General features: G+C 38.1%; 1 protein-coding gene across 34 annotated transcripts in view; it reads left to right on the top strand.

Annotated features, from left to right (window-relative positions):
- LOC128929808 (uncharacterized) overlaps nucleotides 1-22357 on the top strand; it is a 399873-nt gene that overhangs the window by 80314 nt on the left and 297202 nt on the right. For 28 of the 34 annotated variants that reach the window (XR_013527641.1, XR_013527645.1, XR_013527647.1 and 25 more), the window contains 3 exons: nucleotides 13202-13269; nucleotides 14716-14854; nucleotides 22203-22331. Coding sequence is in view for 1 of the 34 variants with exons in the window: in XM_078352129.1 (XP_078208255.1) it covers nucleotides 13202-13250 (49 nt within the window). In the remaining 33 variants the exon portion in view is untranslated. The other 6 variants (XR_013527655.1, XR_013527654.1, XR_013527635.1 and 3 more) reach the window with 6 other exon arrangements.

Raw genomic sequence — 22357 nt, 5'->3', positions numbered from 1 at the left:
TAGATAAATGAGTGCCCTAGCTCACAAGATTTAGTGACTTTGACTTTAACTTTGGCTACTCTTCTTATCCCTGTGCATACCAACGTTGTTTTAGTAGGTGAACATTAGCTGATGTTATGCTCCTGATAAGTGAGGTACTATTGAAACAGGAAGAAACAAATTACACTGTGATTATCAGTTTATTAGTAATATCATAGCCCTCCTGTAAAGGTAAACACCTGCCCGCTGCTCTGTGCAGAGTTTCATGTACCAAATTGGAGATGAGTCTAGTATCCCTTTCCTTGGACCATTTGCCCAAGTTTTCATTTTAGTCTGTGATTTTTTTTCTTATTTTAAAGACAAAAATTATGGTAAGAAATGCATTAATTTGACACCATTATCAACAACTACCTCAATAACAATTTCTCCCTTTTTGAGTCATTTCATAATTTCCAGATTATTTTCCTAGGTATGTTTTTCTCGATTCACACCACCACCTTCTGTGGCAGAATTGCCCACAACCCACAACCTGGCATTCACTCAGGGTCGTTTATTTTCCTAGAGGCTGTACAGGATCTCTTTAAGCACAGTGTCTCTGAGATTTTTCATGTCAATGAAGCAGCCATAACAAACAGCTGTAGCAATTGTCCTACTCAAATGTAACGGGTATACTAATTAAAAGAACTGCTGAGGAAAAGACACACATTTTGAAAACCTCCATCAAAAATAGTGAAAAAAATAAAACAAACTTGCTGGACATGCTTGTTTAGAAGGCTCTGGGGAATTCTCAATAAATGAATGTCTATCTCATAGAAGCCTAGTTACATTCTTCAGTAATATTTTAAAGAGGCTCAGCCTAAGTGTCCTTTCACAAAATAAACATTTGTAAGAAGGAAAGTCATTTTTACTTTGGTGTGTTTTTCACTTAAAACTCTGAGCCTTCACTTCTGTAATGCAATACATCTGTTTAGTGTTATGTCTTCTCTCTCTTTTGTGAAGGACTATTTCTTTTTCTCTTTTTAAAATCAGTACAAGGGGGAACAAAAGTGGAGTTGTGGATCTTGCACTGTGTTTTCATACTGCTGGTAAAGACATACCCAAGACTGAGCAATTTACAAAACAAAGAGGTTTAATGGACTTACAGTTCCATGTGGCTGGGGAGGCTTCGCAATCATGGAAAAAAGTGAAAGACATCTCGCATGGTAGCAGATGAGAAGAGAGCTTGTTCAAGGAAACACCTCTTTATAAAACCATCAGCTCTTATGAGACTTATTCATGATCACAAGAACAGCATGGAAAAGACTTGCTGCGATGATTCAGTTACCTCCCACCAGGTTCCTCCCACAACATGTGGGAATTCAAGATTAGATTTGGGTGGGGATACAGCCAAACTATATCATTCTGGCCTAGCCCCTCCCAAATCTCATGTCCTCACATTTCAAAACCAATCTTGCCTTCCTAACAGTCTCCTAAAGTCTTAACTCATATCAGCATTAACTCACAAGTCCATAGTCCAAAGTCTCATCTGAGACAAAGCAAGTTCCTTCTGCCTATGAGTCTGTAAAATGAAAAGAAAGTTACTTCCTGGAGACAATGAGGGTACAGGTGTTGGGTAAATACAGCCATTCTAAGTGGGAGAAATTGGCCAAAATAAAGGGTCTACAGGCTGCATGCAAGTTCAGAATGCAGTGGGGCAGTCAAATCTTAAAGTTCCAAAATGATCTTTGACTCCATGTCTCACAACCAGGTCATGCTGGATGCAAGAGGTAGGTTCTCCATGTCTCACATTCAGGTCATGCTGATGCAAGAGGTAGGTTCTCATTGTCTGGGGTAGCTCCGCCCCTGTGGGTTTGCAAGGTAAAGCTGCCCTCCTGGCTCCCTTCATGGGCTGGCATTGAGTGTCTGTGGCTTTTTTAGGTGCACAGTTCAAGCAGTCAGTAGATCTACCATTCTGAGGTCTGGAGGATGGTGCCCCTCTTCTCATAGCTCCACTAAGTGGTGCTCCAGTAGGGACTTTGGTGGGGACTCTGACCCCACATTTCCCTTCTACATTGCCCTAGCAGAGGTTCTCCATAAGGGCCTCGCCCCTGCAACAAACTTTTGCCTGGGGATCCAGTCGTCTCTATACATCCTCTGAAATCTTGGCGGAGGTTCCTAAACCTCAATTCATGACTTCTGTGCATCCACAGACTCAACACCATGTGGTAGCTGCCAAGGCTTGTGGCTTCCACCCTCTGAAACAACAGCCCAAGCTGTACCTTGGCCTCTTTTGATCACGGCTAGAGTGGCTGGGACACAGGGCGCTAAGTCCCTAGTCTGCACACAGCAGTGGGATCCTGGACCCGACCCAAGAAACCATTTTTTTCTCCTCTATCCTCAGACCTGTGATGGGATGGGCTACCACAGAGGTCTCTGACAAGCCTGGAGACATTTTTACCATTGTCTTGGTGATTAATATTTGGCTCCTCATTACTTTTGTAAATGTTTGCAGCTGGCTTGAATTTCTCCTCAGAAAATGGGATTTTGTTTTCTATTGCATTGTCAAGCAGCAAATTGTCCAAACTTTTATGCTGTTTCCCTTTTAAAACTGAAGGCCTTTAACAGCATTCAAGTCACTTCTTGAATGCTTTGCTTAGAAATTTCTGCCAGATGCCCTAAATCATCTCTCTCAAGTTCAAAGTTCCAACAAATCTCCAGGGCAGGGGCAAAATGGCACCAGCCTCTTTGCTAAAATTTAACAAGAGTCACCTTTGCTCCAGTTCCCAATAAGTTCCTTGTCTCCATCTAAGACCACCTCAGCCTGGATTTCATTGTCCATGTCATTATCAGCATTTTGGTTAAAGCCATTAAACAAGTCACCAGGGAGTTCCTAACTTCCCCACATTTTCCTGTCTTTTTCTGAGCCTTCCAACTGGTTCAACCTCTGTCTGTTACCCAGTTCCAAAGTCGCTTCCCATTATCGAGTGTCTTTTCAGCCATGCCCCACTCTACTGGTACCTATTTACTGTATTAGTATGCTTTCACACTGCTGAAAAAGACAAACTGGAGACGAGGCAATTTACAAAAGAAAGAAGTTTAATTGCCTTACCGTTCCCTGTGGCTGGGAGGCCTCACAAAGGTGAAAGGCATATCTCACTTGGAGGCAGACAAGAAAAGAGAGGTTGTGCAAGGAAACTCTTCTTTCTAAAACCATCAAATATTGTGAGACTTATTCACTACCATGAGAACAGCACAGAAAGACTTGTCATTAGGATTGAATTACCTCCCACAGAGCCCCTCCCACAAGATGTGGGAATTCAAGATGAGATTTGGGTGGGGGCACAGACAAATCGTATCAGATGGCTTGCTCTGTTCATAATCCCACTCACCTGAAGTAGCTTTGCACAGTTAACATATTTCTTGAGCTCCTACTATAGTCCAGACACTGTTATAGGTGCTGGATCTTCAGCAGCAAAGCAGAGAGATAAAGCATGGTGGCTGGAAAGGCTAACAGGTTGTCCTGACCTGTGATAGGGTCAGGATACACTACTCTAAAATATGGTACTTCCACAGTTGAGATAGCAGCAGAAGCAGTAAAGTCACTCTTGCCTTCTTTTCTGTCCTCCTTTGAAGCAGGTTATGAAACATAGGAAGTATTTTCTGACTTCAGCCTGAAGCAAAACAAAAATCCTCATGTGAACAGTTCCCTCCCTACACCTGGAGGAAAGGGACTGAAGACACAGGAAATAATCTGAACAAATAGGCCGTGTTTAGTTTCTCCCAGTTTATCACTATTAGACTGATTATACTTCCTTTGTCCAATATTTCTCCCCAACTGTCTATTCTTCATCAAACCTAGCACAAAAAACACATAGGTTTACTGATTTATTTGGGTCTTTATTTCCTTACACAGGTTCCCATGTCATGTAAGACTTAAATTAAATAAATTTGTGTGCTTTTATTTTTATTTTTTTGAGACAGACTCTCACTTTGTTGCCCAGGCTGAAGTTCAGTGGTGTGATCTTGGCTCACTGCGACCTCCGCCTCCTGGCTTCAAGCAATTTTGCTGCCTCAGCCACCCAACTTGCTAGGATTACGAGTGTGTGACACCACCGCCAGATAATATTTTGTATTTTTAGTAGAGATGGGGTTTTGCCATGTTGGCTAGGCTGGTCTCAAACTCCCAACCTCAGGTGATCCACCTTCCTCAGCCTCCCAAAGTGCTGAGATTACAGGCGTGAGCTACCGTTCCTGACCTGTGTGCTTATATTAATCTGTCTTTTGTTAATGTCTTTTGTTATAGGAGCCTCAGCCATGAACATAGGATAGATGAGGAAAAGATATTTCTCCTCCCCTGCCCCTATATTGCATAGATAACTATAAAGATACCTTTAGTCATGTGATAGTAGTTACAGGCAAGACACCCTAGAATTGAAATAGCTCATTGCTTTTTTTGTCCCCAATATCACATTGGTATATGAGAGAGAGCCTAGGAGACAGAAATGAATGCGATTTTACTGGCATCATATTTTTATGGGCATCAAGGCTTATTTCTTTCTCCTTGTGGATTTGCACTAATACATTTTTAAATTCAGTTTAACTGTGGACTTTGAGATGGGACTGGGATGCTGTGAAAGGATGATTAGGGTCAGTGGAGAAGGGTAGAGTCCCAGATTTGGAGGAGTAAGGGATTTTGGCCAAAGACCACAGGCTTTGGGATCAGACAGATTCTATTTGTATCCAGGATTTCTGACTTCCTAGGTGGATGACTACATTTCTTAAACATGCTGAATCTTGGTTTCCTCATCTGAGAAACAGGTATTTTAATACTTAATACAATCATAAATATCAAATGAGATTTATACAAATAGGTCTAGTACTTAAGTGCTCAATAAATATGTATAATTTTTTGAGACAGAATCTTGCTTTGTCACCCATACTGGAGTGCAGTGGCATGATCTTGACTCACTGCAACCTCTACCTCCTGAGTTCAAGTGATTCTCATGGCTCAGCCTCCCAAGTAGTTGGGATTACAGGCGTGCAGGACCATGCCCAGCTAATTTTTGTATTTTTAGTAGAGAAAAGGTTTCACCATGCTGATCAAGCTAGTCTCAAACTTCTGACCTCATGTAATCTGCCACCTCAGCCTCCCAAAGTGCTGGGCTTATAGGTATAAGCCATTGTGCCCAGCCTAGTTATTTTTTTGGTTATTAACTAGCTGGATGATTGTGTGTGTGTGTGTGTCTATGTGTGTGCACATGCACACATGTGTCAACTTTAAAATTCTCTGGGCATTAAGAGGTAGGCTAGATAATATACTCTCTAATTTCCTTCCAGCATTATTATTCTGTGACTATGGCAGTGTAGCCTATTATTTACAGAAAGGAGTCATCTGTTACATAAACCAAGTGGCTTAGGGGTGCAATCTCATAATTGATTTGTACCCTGAAAATCCATGTAAATTTGTGCTTTTAGGTTGAGTAAAAATTACAGGAAGTACAGTATATACTGTTAAGCAATATTTTTTGTTTTGGTTATGATAAAATTCTGTGCTAGAATTACTCTGTTCTAATTGTTCCTTCTATCTAAAATGTATGTAAACAGGACAAAATTTAGTCTTCTCAATTGGGATATGAAAACACATACTATGTTTCTCATTGTTAAACTGAAGCCACATGATTTAGAATACAGAAAAGATAAGTGTAAGTAACATCATGGATTGGACTACTTAAAATGTTTAAGTGGTTATAAATAATGGATGGATATATTGTAGTTAAGCTTAAGCCAAGAGGGTGCTCACTCAGTAGTTTAAGGCATCAATACTCTAACAATATTTATGGAATAAAAAGTTCCTCTCACCCTCTTGCTTTACAGTATAATCCATGGAAAAATCAAGTGATTCTTTTAAGAGAGATGGAAGCACTTATTAAATACTGTAGAGTTATGTGCATAACTATTTTGAAGCAAACATGGGGATTAAAATGATAGGAAATACATTGATATGTCATTCCAGGAGCAGTCCTGAAGCAAGGATTCAGAGAAGCATGAGTGGAGAGTGGTAGAAGGAAAGGGGGTAGTTTATTTCTTCTCCTTTTTCCTGGCTGGTTATGCCTGATTAAAAGGAGCTGGATATGCTCACAGTAATGAGCAAGAAGGAGCATGTGACAATTCACATTAGAGCAGTGGTCCTCAACTTTTGCTTCATTCAGCAATTGAGAGAGGAAAGGATGTTACAGAGACATTCTGAATTTGGCTTGTACCAGTTCCTGAGAGCATATTGCTAAATTTTCAGGAATCTTGTGAGTCAGTTATTAAATAGTCATTATTAAAAAATAGGCTGGGTACAGCAGTTCATGCCTGTAATCCCAGCACTTCGGGAGGCTGAGGCAGGAATGTTTCTTTGATAACAGGAGTTTGAGACCAGCCCCAGCAACATAATGAGACCCTGTCTCTACTAAAACAAAAATAAAATAAATAAAAATAAAAAATTAAATTATATTCATATACACCAATATAAATAATATTAAAACAAAGGCAATACATATTCAGAAGTCATCACTTCTTAATTTTTTCTACATTTTATTTTATGCAATTACTTACATCTGCTATAAGTTGTAGAAATACTGAAAAATAGTGTATTATTGCTCATCTCCTTCCAACTCTTCATTCAGTGGCATTAAATTGGCAGTTTGAAATTGGCCATGGTAGAAGTATTAGAGCCATAAAAATTGGCAAATGCTACAAATCAGGACTTTCTTTTCCTTTTTTTCTATAGAGCTAGTTGTTAAACATTTACCAGCACACCACTGAATATGAATGAGAGTGGAGTTTTTAATTTGACTGAACTGAGTTTAGAAGAAAATTCTTATTAGAAATTCAAATATACACAAAATAGAAATACTTTTATTAAGAACACCCATGTACTCCTTCCTCAACTTCAACAATCAGTAACGTTTTGTCAGTCTTGCTTAATCTGTTGCTCCCACTGTTTTTCTGAAGCATTGTAAACTGAACTTCAAATATTTTGCAGTTTTTATCTGAAAATGAGCACACATCTCTAATGCTTTGGCATGTAAAAAAGATATAACAATTTCATTAATATACCAAATAATATCAACATTACTTTCATGATATTCTTTCCTACTAGTCCATATCGAAATGTCCTGATTGTTTCGAAGTGTCTTCTTAGAGTTGATTTGTTTGAATCAGGAGCCAAACATGTGAACTGGTCTTTTTAATAACTGAAGGAGCCTAGAAAGTTATAAGATCTGTCTGTGATGTCATTAAAGAGCAGGAAAGGTATATTTGACAGAATCTAGTTCAAAGTAATGATTAGAGAAAAATAAAACTGTTTCATGTTTATGGCCTACTGAGATCAGACTCTTCAATAAGCTGGCTGTACAAAGAAGAGCACAGTATGTTCTGTGCCCTAAAAATGTTCCCAGTCGAGGGCAGTAGGGGCACTTAACTTTTTTGGGGTCATTGACCCCGTTAAGTGCTGATGAAAACTGCGTGCATATGCATACCCACACTTGCCCATAGAATTTTGCATGCAGTTTGAGTTTTGAAACCCATACAACTCACCCTAAAGACAATGCAACCAGAGTTAAGACTGGGGATTTAGAGGAAAGGGAGGTGTATAAATCAGTAATTACCATCCAAAGCAATATTTTTAGAGCCAAACATATACCAAGTGCTATTGGAACACAGAGCAAGACTGGCTAATTTTGCCCAGTAACAGGGAAAATGACATTGAAAATGGCGTTTGCGTTTTGCTTAAGAGATTGTCAGTCAGCGACAGTGACTAGGGCTGGTGCGCCAAAGTTGGGTGTAAGAAAAGATGGTGGTAGGAAGTCAAGAGCCATACAGAGCCACATGAAGAAATTCGATTTTAATTTGTTCCAATTTAGAGTAATAGGAGCAGATTTTCATATGAGAAAGTTTAATGGAGCAAAAGTAAACAGCAGGGAATTTCAGGTAGAGAGACTGGACAGAATGAAGCCTGGCAACAGTTATTTTAATAGTCAAAGTGAAGGATGATGGGGCCTGGACTATGGTATAATCAATAAGATCAGAGGAGAGGTAAGGATTTTAGGAAGTAAAATGGTATGGTGCGTTCATGCAGATAGTAAAGGAAAAAAGGCAACCTATGAGAGTACAATTTCCTAGCTTTTAAGGCCTGCTAGAGAAGCAATGCTTAAATTTACTAAAAATAAAGAATATAGGACGCATAGCCAGTGGCCAAGGAGGGAAGAGGGACAGACAAAGGCTGTGGGTTTGGGTTCTGTTGAGTTTGAGGCATCTTTGGAACATACAGGAAAGAATTCCCAGAAGGAGCTAGAAAGCAGAGTCCCTCTAGGAATTGATTCAAAACTTTAGATGCAGGCCAAGTCTAGTTTGGTGTCATTTGGTATTTAAAGTCATTTATGGTCAGAAATAGATCACAATTAAATTAAGAACACAGTGAACCTTTAGGAATTCTCCATAGGCAAAATTTTATCCTCCAAAACTTTATTCAAAAAATAGCTAGATTCAAAAATTTCTCTCTCTCTCTCTCTCTCTCTCTGGTCTGATCTCATCTCTGATCTACAGATCTTTCCAAATACAAATCTGATCACAGCTCTCTCCTGCTTAAAAACTTGTAATAGCTTCTGATTGCCCCAGGACAAAGCTCAAACTTTCTTCACCCTCTTCCACTCATCATTACTATTGTTTTTCAATGTGGATGTTAATTCTTCCTAGGACTGTTCCTAACCCTTCAGGGCCAGGTCTCAGTGAAGTAGAAGGTATTATAATCAACTTCACACTTACTTTCATTCCCTTTCTACTAAGCACCTTATTTCTAGGTGCTAAACACCTCATCATTTATTGATTTAGAAGATGGTGCTGTGGAGTGGAATTGAAGGCCTACTGTGTGCCAGGCAGTTTGACAGGGGTTGAAGCTACAATGGTGAGAGAATTGAAGTATAGATAATCTCCAGATTACCTTGCTACAATTATATATGTTGTCTTATAAAGATTACATTGCTAAACATAGTTTTTAGGCCTACAAAACTCATGCTCCTGACAGTTTCTCTTGGGCTGACTGTACCATTCTTTGTGACTAAAATTGCCTCTGTTCACTCCCAACAAGACTACATCTTTAATTTGTCAGCAATATGATTTTCTTATCAGAGAATGAGAAATGGGACTCTAAATCAAGCATTTAAGATGAAGGTGAGAAAGAAAGCATAGAAACTGGGTGAGAAAAAAATATATATATATAATTTTTATATTGGAAAGCCTGGGCGTGAAATGAGCAAAAGAACAGGCCGATCAAGTCATGTGAAATTCTGTGCTGTGCTGTGTAAACACATCATGAGAAAAGTGCTAATTTAATGCTAGGCATACTATGAAAATCTGTAAGTCCAAAACTATGCTCCATCTTCAAGAGACTAGAGGTTTGCATTTCTTGGAAGCATTGATTAGTGTAAGTGCAAGTCGGTCAGGGCTTTTGCATTTGGATTTAAATGTTAATCACAATTTATTAAAAATTTAAGGCAAGAGTGAGAATGAAAAAAAGTGTGTGAGCCTATGCTTATGACAAAGAAGTCAAGTTGAGATCCAGTCTGAAATGACTTGAGAATTGCATAATGTGTGAAATGTCAGAGAGCCATCTGGACAACAAACACTGGTGGCGGCACTGATGAGCTGGGGTTGGGGATGCGACTAATGAACATTTGTTGACAAATCTCTGCTTTGCAAGATAAGAAACAAAGTGGCTTTCCATGATGTCTGGTCATATAACAGTGCATCCAAACATTCCATTAATCATTCCACAGATAGATATAGTAATAATTATTATGATTTTATATGTTTTAGTAATGCCATTTAAAAAGATATACTTATTTGATTGTGGTAACATATAAGATAAAATTTATCATTTTAACCATTTTTATGTGTGCAGATGTGACATTAAGTACATTTACATTGTTCTGCTACCATCACCACTATCCCTCTTCAGAATTCTTACATCTTCCTGAACTGAAACTTCTCACACCACTACACAATGACTTCCTCATTGCCCCCTCCCTCAAGCCCCTGGAAACCACCATTTAACTAGGCATCTCATGTAAACAGAATAATACAAAATTTGTCCTTTGGTGAGTGGCTTATTTCATTTAGCATAATTCTTCAAGTTTTATTCATATTGTCGCATGTATCAAAACTTCCTTTCTTTTTAAGGCTGAATACTGTTCCCCTGTATGTATTTGCTACATTTTATTTGTCTATTTATTCATCAATAGACATTTGAGTTGCTTCTACCTTTTGGCTGTTGTGAATAATACTGCTAAGAACATGGTGTACAAATATTTGCTCAAGTGTCTAAGCTCACTTCTTTTGGGTGTATATCCAGTAGTGAAATTTCTGGATCACATGATAATACTGTGTTTAATATTTTAAGGAACTGCATGCTGTTTTTCGTGGGAGCTGCTCTATTTTACATTCCTATCAGCAATGCACAAGGGTTCCAAAGAAGATACCTTAAAAACTGAAAGTTAATAGTAAAAACACTGCAATATATTGGGAAGGAGAGCTAGGCTACAGAAAGCTGAGTGGAAGAAAGTTAACCAGTTTCATTCTCGCTTTTTAACCACAGAAGAGCTTCTCAAGTCATATGAGTTTCAGATATGTCCTTCTATGGATCCCCTATGTTTAGTGGAAGGTATGGGTGTGGTATGGAAGGTGGGCTCTGAGGGGATCAGGCAGGGCCTGGGGCTTATAGCTTGCAGCCTGGAGCAGCCTCCCTCATTTACCTAATTATGCCCTAAAAATACTTTCATTTTCTATATGGCTAATATGTGAAAAATGCTAGGAAACACTGCTCCAAACTGTAGGGGTAAAGTTAGGATTAAAATCAGAAAGAGATGTTTAGCATAAAATATTTATTCAACAGTAAAATGTATTGAACACTTGCTCTGATCTAGGATCTAGGTTAAACTGGTTATAGCTGGGAGATACTGTGGGGTAAATAAGATAAAGAATTATACTTTCAAAAAACTTGGTTTTTTGAAGGTGAAGGACAAGCTAATAAGCAGTTACAGTACAGCGTGGAAAGTAACCCATTGTGGGAAGGGGAACCAGAAAATGTTGTATATAGCCACCAGCCCTCACCTATTCTGATCTTGAGATGGAAAGAGAGAGCTCTCTGAACTCTTCACATTTTTCCTGTTATGAGAAGCCAAATGAAATACCTGTTTTTCATTTTGTGGGATGTGGATGCTCAGGGTACCTTAGGCATGTCAGGAAAAAAAATAAGCTGCCTAGACTGAGTGGAGCTGCTTATTAAAATTTTTAGTAGTGTTTGATGGACAAAGTGTCAGGAAACTTATAAAAAGCAATTGCAGTATAATTGAGAAAAGAATTATGAAGACTCAAGGAAGTCATCCCTGAGGACTTCTTGTATCTGAACTCCAGGCTGAGTTGAATTCTGGTTCTCTCTGCTCTCAGCACCCTGGGTTTATTTCTTATGGAAGTACTTATCACCCAGTACTGTCATTGTCTGGATACTTATTGGTTAATCTGTTTTGTGCTGTTATAACAGAATATCTGAGACTGGGTAATTTATATAGAACAGAAAATTATTTTCTCAGAGGCCTAGAGACTGATAAGTTCAAGATCAAGGCACCAACTTTTTAAAGGCCTTCTTGCTGCATCCTCACATTGCAGAATGTGAAAGGGCAAGAAAGCAACTTGGCTGAACACTTTCTGAAGTCTCTTTTATAAGAGCTTTAATCTATTCATGATGGAGAAGTCCTCTTCACCTAAACACCTCCCAAAAGGCCAACTTCCCAACACTGTTGCATTGGAGATTAAACTTCCAACACATGAATATTGGAGGGTTGTTTTGACCACAGCACCTACCTAAATCTCCCTCTTCACTCTACATGTTGTGGAGGCAGAGATTCTACTCAGAAATGTTTGTGGGAATAAGAAAGTGGAACAGCAATTAACTGTAAAACAACTGGGACCATTTGTATGAAGCAGCCAAGATACCCATGATAACTTAGAAAAACTGCTCTGGAAAAGTAGACATTAAGTCTCCATTGTTGGGGCTTCTGACAGCTATGGCGTGGTGGCATGGTACTACCATAGTTCTTCTACTCTAACACTTTCCGAAATACATACCCTTTTAGGTTTTTTTTCCCTAAATTCTCCCTCTTTCTTTCTTCCCAGATAATCAATAGAGACTTAAATGTCTATGTGTTGCAACTGTCTGAGTTCATTGTGTTAGCATATTTTTTGTTAAATGGGTATAATTTGAAAACAAGGCTTAGAAGTACTGCCATAGGTTATCTGGAGACATCTTAGAAGATTATTATTGTCATGAGCATAATTACCTACTTTCTATCCAATTTGCTTCTTCATATTATACATATTTTTGACTTGAGATAGAAGGATGACAGAAGGGTCTCATTTAAGCTTTTCCATTTTTAACTAGAAGCAAGATTATTTCTAAAAACTCAGTAAAGAATATTCCAAATGAATTGAGGAAAAATGGGATGAGGACTTCTGTAAAACATACTTTGGTGACAAACATTTTGATATGAAATTTTGTAAAAGCACACACATCCTGATGGGAAGAGGATGAGTAATTTCTTTTTAACTCAGAGCAAGTGTTCTAATCTGGCTGAAATTCTGGGAAGTGCTGGAAATCCCCAAAGCAAACTGCCAGATGCCATTTCTGGATCCTGGATACATGGGCTTGGTTGCTAAAATAATGCCTCCTCCCCTTCACCACACGCAGCTGACGCCTGAACGACAGGGAGTTGATGTACGCAGAGCAGGGATCTAACAATGTCAACTGTGCTGACATCATCCTAGCTGTGCAGGGCTGATGGGAATTCAGAATATCAAACATCACATCAAGGGCAGTGAGCAGGTGTGACTCATTTCCCTGGAGAACCGGGAGAGAGGAAGGGAGAGGGCAGGATTATCTCACACTGACACACACACAGCCTTTAGACTGAACTATTTGACTGGCTTATTTAAAAGCAGCAAAACATTGTTCTGTCTCTCTCTTCATTTTTCTACCGGAAACACTTTATACTCTAGACCTTTGTGTCTCAGCATAGAATTGAGCCTTTCAACCTCATGGTATTTTAAAATACACATTATTTAGGATCATTACTTTTTATGTTACATAAACCAACTATGAGAACAATTCAAACAAAAAAATTTTATGTTCTTTTTTTCTCTTCAGGTATCATCTACTGAACTGTTCAGACGCAACTGAATTGAAAAGGAGATGAACAAAAGAGCACGATATAGGTCTGATGACATTGCTTTGGTTTTACCAAATAAATATAGCATTTCTGTATTCTAGTAGAGTGTATTACTTGGTAGGAGAGACGGGGTGCATGATAAATGCTCAATAATTGCTCCTTGGGTGAATAATACAAGAAGCCTGTAAGTTTGTAAGCATGAGTGTTAATACATAGATTCTCATGTATTTTATGGAGTTGATTATTTATCAATTGACTTTAAGGGATAATGAGTAATAAGATTGGATACAATAACAATTGTGGTGTTAGTGAAGTTATTGGTTTCACAAATCTCTTATCCATTGGAATGTCTTATTAGAATTATTAGGCTACGGCAATTAAATCAGAAAGGAGTGTAGATCAAAACAGAGAAAAAAGAAAAGAAAAAACTTATCTGCTTCCAAAGACTTAGTGTTTAATAGCAATGAAAGGATTGTTGAACTGACATGGTTGTATGCTCTCCAAAATGACCCCAGTTTGTCTTGCCACTCTGAGAAGTACTAATTTATCTCTGTCTTCTGTTAGCCATAACACAAGGAACAAAAGGACAAAAATTGTTGTTATTCTGTACTCAATACTAAAAAGTACCACTTTTACTTCCATTTACTCTGCATGTTTAGTAAAACGGCATCTGTAGACAGATTGTGGAGCATATTGGAGTCTATGTGTATTGGCTGTTATTAGTATAGCTTGAACAGCACAGAAACAGAAAGGTGTGTTTCAGATTAATCTATAGGTTACTACTTCTACAATACAGATAGTGTTGGAGGCCATGGGAGGGAAGAACAGGAAAAGAGAGGGGTGGCTTCTATAGAATTATATGTGTAATGACATAAAGAACTCCAAGTTCTTGTTATGATATAAGGAGTAAGTTGATAAGAGAGATGAAAGTATGCTAGCATGTTCCTAGAAGGCATCTTAAATTTTGAAGACAGATGTTGAGATACATAGAAAAAATTTTCATTTCATTTTCTCTGCTTTGAAAGTTACTTGGTAAGGAATTATTCTGTCTCTCTCTCTCCAATCACAATTCCTAATACAGAGATTGACATTCACACAATGTTTAATGGTAATGTTTGATTGATGATAACGGCAATGATGATGATGATGTTGATCAAAGTGATCATCTGTAAACCCTAGGGTACAGGCTCTTAGGATCCTTTAGAATATTACAGGGGAATATGTATATGTACCCAAAGAGTTGCCATCATAATAATCCCTGGATCATGACTGATATAAAAATTCCCTCATGTTTTCTTCTTCCATTTCCAGAAGGATTTGCTCAAAAGTTGTTATGGGTCTTTTTTGAGATGACTTATTTAACATGATATGCTGCTACAGAACTCTCTAGGAAGGAAGTAGAAAGGATAAAGAGATATGAACTTATTTTTCTTGAGAAAGATGATTACTTCAGTTGAGAGTACATGGTTAACACTGTTTTATTAACCCATAGAGAGAAAATGTCATCCCTTATCACCAAGGGACAGAACAACACTGCAGCTATCTCCCTTTGGGGGTCAACCTTACTTCTCAACCTGAGATGCAAAGGAACAATTCAGAAGCTATATGGGGACAATTTTCATAAGAGCTTGGTAAATTCCTCTTTTCATATTTTGTTTGGGGAATGCATCGCTGGGAGTCTTGCCTATGTTTCTTTTAATGGAAGTCATAGCTATTTTTCTGCAGATAATCACATCTAGTGAGGAAAACTCCTGGATAGTTCTGCTACCATAGAATAGATATTAAGTTAGATCAGATGTAAGAGAAGAATCTGGGGTTCTTAAAAACTTCTTGAGTTTGACATGCAGAATAGAGATAAAAGTAGTTAAATGCAGTGTTGACTATATCTTTGTTGACCACAAAGGGTTATAAAGCTATTATTAGTCTCCTTCTAGAGGCTTTATGATAGAATTATATAATCAAGAATTATTACTAGAGCTGAATTTACTTATTTATCTTGGAAAACTACAACCTATGAAATTTTGGGAATATATATATGTGTATATATATTTATATATAAATATATAAATATATAAACTATATAAAGATAAATGAGAGGTGAACTAGGACTCTACAGACTAAAACTGCTGTCACTACTAAAGCTTAAAGTGCATAGGTTTAAACAAAACTTTATTTCTCTCTCATGTAACAGTCCAGAGTGGTAGGGGTGCTCTGCCAGCCTCAACCTGGATTCTTATCTCTGAGTCTAAGAGAGCAGTTTCATTTATCTTCATCTTTTAGACAGCAAATGGGAAGGTGAAAAGAAATCAGGACATTGCATATTTAATTGTTTTAAAAATAAGTCCTGAAAATGGCACATATTACTTTCCTTCACATTACACTTGTCAGTAACATTAACACATTCAGCTGGAATCAAGTCTTAAGAAGCTCTTTTATTAGATAGCCAGGGGTCAAGCATGATGGCTTACATCTATAACCCCAGAGCTTTGGGAGGCAAGAGGATCACTCAAGTCCAGGATTTCAAGGGTGCCGTGAGCTATGAACATAACATGGCACTCCAGCCTGGGTGAGAGAGTGAGATACTATTCCTAAAAAAATTAAAATAAAAATTAGGTAGCTGCATACTCATGTTAAACCACTACTATGGAAGAAAGGGAAAGAGAGAGCAGGTATTGGGGCAACTAAGTTGGCCACAGGGCCTTGCTGCAAAGCCCCTACGAGATCTGGGCTGGGAAGTTGCCAAGAAATAGCAAAGGACTCTACTATATAGTGCCCTACAAGGCACCTTTGTAGTCCAGAAGAATCGCTCTAACCTAAAGAAGGGTAATAGGTTTATAGTTGTATCAGTATCCAGAGGAGGAGCAACTATATGGGGAAGTGAGAATATGTAATGCCAGGATCAGTTGTTTCTCCTGGTGACATCAAAGAGAATGATTGTAAAGCTCCCTTAGAAGGCTTACCAGGGACATGCATATCCTCAAGAGAGGCTAAGAAGGCCCAAGCTTTGGCCAGAATATAATGACTGGGTTAGCCAACAGACTTGGAAGCCAAGTAATAAAGAAAAAGGAGACTTTGTGACTGTTATTGTGGGTTAATGGAAAGAAATGTGCAGTGTAGCAGAGAAAAGTCTTGCAAACATTGATCTCCACCCTTAGAATTTGAAGAACTAATAATGCTAGGAGCTTATTTTTGGAGTCTTCCGGAAAGCAAGATAGTAAAAGAAGCCGTAATATCTAAGTTTTGGGAAGAAGGATGAAGAACTACCAGACTGGGCTGAAGAAAATTTGTACTTGGAGACCATAGCAAATTGCCATAAGGGAGAAAGGGAATGTTGGTTCTCTAATTATGAACTCAAGGAAAAGTTGGAGTTGACTTTCATGGAAATTCTATTTGGTGGCAGGGATGATGACTTCCCTCTAGCAGCTTTTAGACTGGAGTTACAAAAATATTGGAACTGCAGTGGTGGAAATTTGCGGATATAATCTGCATTTAAGATTAACTAGTGGAGTCAGAATGGCTCTTATTAAGAAGTTAAAAACAACAGACATTGGTGAGGTTATGGAGAAAATGGGACTCTTATACCCTGCTGGTGAAAGTGTAAATAAGTTCAGCCACTGTGGAAAGCAGTTTGAAGATTTCTCAAAGAACTAAGAATAGAATTACTATTCAACCCCATTATCCCATTACTGGGTATATACCCAATGAAAAAGAAATCATTCTATCAAAAAGACATCTGCACTTGTATGTTTATTGCAGGACTTTTTACAATAGCAGAGACATTAAATCAACCTAGGTGCCCATCAAGGGTGGAATGGGAAAAGAAAATGTGATATATCTATACCAAGGAATATTATATAGCCATGAAAAATTATGAAATTGAGTTCTTTGCAGCAACATGGGTGCAATTGGAGGTTGTTATCCTAAGTGAATTAATGCAGAAACAGAAGGCCAAATACTGCATACTCTAATGTATAAGTGGGAACTAAATAGTGGGTACACATGGGCATAAAGATGAGAATCATAGACAGTGGGGACTAAAAAAGGGGGGAGAAGGCAATGGTTTAAAACCACCTATTGGGTACTATGTTCACTATTTAAGTGGTGGGATCAATATGAGCCCAAACTTCAGCATCACAAAATATACCCATTTAAGAAGCCTGCACATGTATCCACTGCATCTAAAATTAAAAAAAAAAAAAAAAAGATAACAGGTGGAGAAGCTGGTATCAGAAAGAGATTGACAATTAAATGACTTTCTAGAAAAGGCTAAGTTGATTGTGGGCATATTGTTAGTTAATGTGACCATTTTCTTAGGTCTCCTACTGTTGTCAAGAAGGCCATCATGTGGTCGGGTGTGATGGCTCATGCCTGTAATTCCAGCACCCTGGGAGGCCAAGGTGTGTGGATCACTTGAGGTTAGGAGTTCATGACCAGGCAGGTTAACATGATGAAACCCCATGTCTACTAAAAATACAAAAATTAACCGGGCGTGGTGGCAGGTCCCTGTAATCCCAGCTACTTGGGGGCTGAGGCAGGAGAATCACTTGAACCCAGGAAGTGGAGGTTGCACTAAGCCGAAATCAGGCCACTGTACTCCAGCCTGGGCAACAGGAGCAAAATTCTGTCCCCTCCAATAATAATAATAATAAATAATAATTAAAAAGAAGGCTAACATATATTCTGTATAACTTAAAAAGGTACAGATTTGCCACCATGGTTTTAGTTAAAAATACACTGTCCTGCAAAAATTACAGAGACTTCACTAATCCCCAGAAGATAAAGTTTCATGGCTACAGACATGAGGCATGGTCTTCAGAGCTGGTGGTGGTAGTTGGCAGGGCCAGGTATGGGTAATGCACACAGAACCCACAACTAATCCAGAAGATACTCTTGGCCCAAGTTGTCCATGAGTCACACTCATCCTTAAAAGATAAAGAAAGGTTGGAGGATACCTTAAGGAATTTGAATTACTGTGAGGATCTGAAAATCCTTGTCCTAACTAGATCTTACAAGGTTGTATTGGAATCAACTTAGGTTGGTAGAGGTCATTAGATCTCCAGAACTTGTGAGGAGTGAATTCTGACATTGACATTAAAGTTGACCCCTTGAGCCTGGCCCTTTCCTAAACTGAATGCAGGTATGGGTTTTAAAGTTTCATGGTTTTAAGCCTCATGGTCTTAGCCAAAAAGCATCACCCCTGGAAGTCTACCCACTCTGCAAAAGGTGCAGAGACAGTGGTTCTCCATCCGGGTAGAAACTACTTGATGCATATCCACTAGTTTCACTGCAAAGACAATAGTAGACTCAACCTACAACTCATAGAGGATTTATATTGCACAAATGTTGACAGCGTAGTTTGTACTTTTATAACAGCAGAGTCATATCAACATGATGAACAAGTGGCTATGCCTTTATGCTACTAAGACCAGCATTATGATAGTCAGATACCCAGATTTTCTACATCCAGGTCTTTACTGGCTATTCTAACCTAGAAAGTCCCCCAAAATGTTTCCATAGAGGAGGCAAATCAAGGATAATTAACATACTGTTATTGCTAGAGCTTTGAACAGAAACTCCAAAGACCGATTTGCCTGGAAGTCCTTCACTTAAACAAAATATATTGAATGGCCTAAATCCAAAGGGGCTAAAAAGCTCACTGACTTCATTTTCATCTTCCAGCTGAAACCTGGGTTTGGATATTACAATTTTGGCCTCATACACCATTGAGAATTAGAGGAAATGCAGTGTCATAAGACCTTTGCCTTGATGCCAAAGTAAAATGAATGAGGGTGTGGATATTTGAGTTGTATCTGATATCTTCAAAATCCTGGAACAATACCTGTCCAAGAGAAAATTGAAGGTCTTTTCTAATTCCTTGCAAAATGTTCAACTCTTGGAAATGAAGCTATGTGTGTCCTCTTATTTACCAATTTTTTCAGCCCATTTCCTATTTAAGGCTGCAGAGGAAAGCAGGCAATGAAGAACATAGGTAGAGAGGAACTGAGCATGTTTCCATCAACCTCGAAGCTTCTTAAATAGGTCTTTCCGGAGATCTTGTTTTTCTTGGCATAATGAAAATGTAAGAAATACACCCTATTTGTTGGATATCCTCTATTAGTAACTCTGCTATTGAAGTGTTTATGCTTCTGGGTTCATTATGACATAGATTCTGTGGATGAATATTGAGAAGGCTTGAATGCAAAATATTTAAGACCCAAAAACAGACACAATGTGTGGCTCAGATCTTCATAGCAATTTCAGTGGCATAATGTGAAACAGAATCCAGAGCTTTCCCCATTAGGGTTAGTGCCCTGACTAGATCAAGCTTTTCCCCTTTCTTTGAGGGAATGCCATCAGTGGTGAGTTCTGCATGCATGCTTTAGATAGCTTTTTTTTTTTACAGGATCCCTTGCTAATGTTAAGCTTTTTAGATATTATTGTCCTGATACATATTTCAATCTTGTCTTTTATTTTGCAATGTTAATTTTGTTTTAAATCCCATATCTCCTGAAGTGCAACTCTTTCTTGCCTGGGGATATGGTTTTCCATTTTGATTGAGGGATCAAACAACAAAGGCTCATTTCTTTACAAAGGACAATTTATTATTTATGTGAGTCAGAGAAATGTGTAGCTTTTTGCATTGTGTGGGAAGTGGAAGAACTGAATATCAAACCCATCTGATTGGTAGTTATATTAAAGGTTGTTGTCAGTTAAATAAGTTCATTTGGATTGTTATGATAAGAGCCTTAAGTTTTACATGAAGTATTGCTTTAGTAACTATTTGGTATTTTTATTTTATTGCTTAACCTGCTGTATTCTTCAACTGCTGTTCACCAAAGGATTACAAAAAATATTGTTGTAAAATGTTAATTGTTTAATATGTTTTGAAAAAATAATATTAAATAAAACTATGTTTTTGAACATCGTGTGAGTCCTACAACTAAATATTGACATTTAAGGTCCTAGGTTATTGCACTGATCTGTTTTCAGCAGCTCTGAAAAATCCTTTAAGGCAATGTATTTTACATCATTGGTTTCTTAGCATACTGGGAGATAAGGAGCAATGCAGCCTAGTGCTCCAATTTGGAACTGAAATGTTCATACATATCAATGACAGGCTATGATTTCCTCTATGCAAGGACTGGCAAAGTAGTTTTCTAGGTTGAGATATATTTCCTCATTGTTTCTTTTTTTTTTTTGAGACAGCATCTTGCTCAGTCGCCAGGCTGGAGTGCAGTGGGGTGATCTCGGCTCATTGCAACCTCTGTCTCCCTGGTTCAACTTCTGCCTCAGCCACCTCAGTAGCTGGGATTACAGGCCAGTGTCACACCACCATCTAGTTTTTATATTTTTAGTAGAGACGGGGTTTCACCATGTTGGCTAGGATGGTCTCAATCTCGACCTTGTGATCTGCCCACCTTAGCCTCCAAAGTGCTGGAATTACAGGCATGAGCTGCCATGTCTGGCCCTCATGGTTTTCTTTCCTTTTGAATACCAATCCATCATAGGTTATTAGAGGGCACTTTATTTATTTATTTATTTATTTGAGATGGAGTCTCGCTCTGTTGCCCAAACTGGACTGCAGTGGCATGATCCCAGCTCACTGCAACCTCTGCCTGCCGGGTTCAAGCAGTTCCTCTGCCTCAGCCTTCAGAGTAGCTGAGACTATAGGTGCGAACCACCATATCCCGCTAATTTTTTGTATTTTTAGTAAAGACAGGGTTAGATGGCACTTTAAAAAAGAAAATAAAATTCTTCTCTACAAACACAGTGACAATAAAGGTTGATAATTCCTTTTCTTTTATGTTTTTAAATGTCATCAGGTTGCTTTTAACTTTTTTCTCATTTGGTTAGAAATATTTTATAAGTGAAAAGGGTCGGTTTGAGCAATATCCTGAGCTAGTGACATTAATTCATTGTGTACATGAGCCACAGTGACTCAACTAGTTTTACCACCTTCTACTGAGTAATAGTGAGATACTAACTGTATTTCTCTTAAGAACATTTACATCATTTTAAAACTCATAAGTCCTCAAACCACATTGAAATAATAATAAATTGCCTTTAAACATTAAAATTATTTGTAACATACTCTTTTTGGAAACAAAACGGGCCAGAAGAGGTTATCTTTTAAATGATTCTGTAATGAGTGGTGTTTGTTTGCCTTTGAATCTAAATCGAGTCCCCACTTGGTGGTCTGTCCCTGGTTAAGACACATTGACAGCTAGACTTGTGCCCGCTGAAAAGGCATGAAACCATAAGCAGGAAAACACAAAAATGATCTTCACTAGAAGGCAGTCACAGAAAGATTCCTGGGTAAGCTCTGTGACAGATGGCTTCCACTAAAGTTGATGGAAGAGTTCAAAGATGCTTTTGAAAACAAAGATAATAAAACTCAGAGAGATGTGACAAGACTACAAACAATGCTTTATAAAAAGAAAATATTTAAAAAATTGTTGCCAAAATAGAAAATAGTTACCTATTAAAAGTGAGTTTGTGAGTTGGGAGAGCCAATGGTAGGACATCTATCTCAACAAGGTGAAAACAGAGAGAGAAATCATGAGTGGCAAGCTCAGAAACGTAAGGTAAACAACCAGAAAATCAACACCTAACCAATGGGAAGGAGAAGGAGAACAAACTTAGGGAGGAGAATTAACAATTTTAAAATTAATGGATTTTTAAAATAAAGCCTATAAATTAAAAGGCATTGCAGCCCAGGTAGGATTAATGATTATATACATATAGTACTTCTATTTGCAAATATTTGTGTAGCCATAGGGAAAAATATGGAAAGAGACATAAACTAGTTAGTTTAGGAGAGTAGGGATGGAGGGAAGGGGAGGGAAGTGTACCCTCTTGGGGACAGGGTCTTAGAGATTTTCATATCTTCCTCAAGATTTTGAACAGTTTCTGAAAACAGTCCAAATGAAAATATCCCTTAAATTATAATTTTCTTTTAATTTGTCATGTTCCTTCTAGACCTCAATGAAAAAAGTAAAATGGATTTTATCGTACTTAGAAATCAACAATTGCAGTCTGGATTCAAACATCACTGTTTGACGCACCCAACTTGAGTCAAAAGATGCTTCAAATCCCACTATGCTAGAGGTAAATACACTCAAGAGTTTAAGAAT

The sequence above is a fragment of the Callithrix jacchus genome, chromosome 15, assembly GCF_049354715.1.
Source record: "Callithrix jacchus isolate 240 chromosome 15, calJac240_pri, whole genome shotgun sequence".
NCBI lineage: Eukaryota > Metazoa > Chordata > Mammalia > Primates > Cebidae > Callithrix > Callithrix jacchus.
This window is presented reverse-complemented; position numbering and strand designations above follow the sequence as displayed.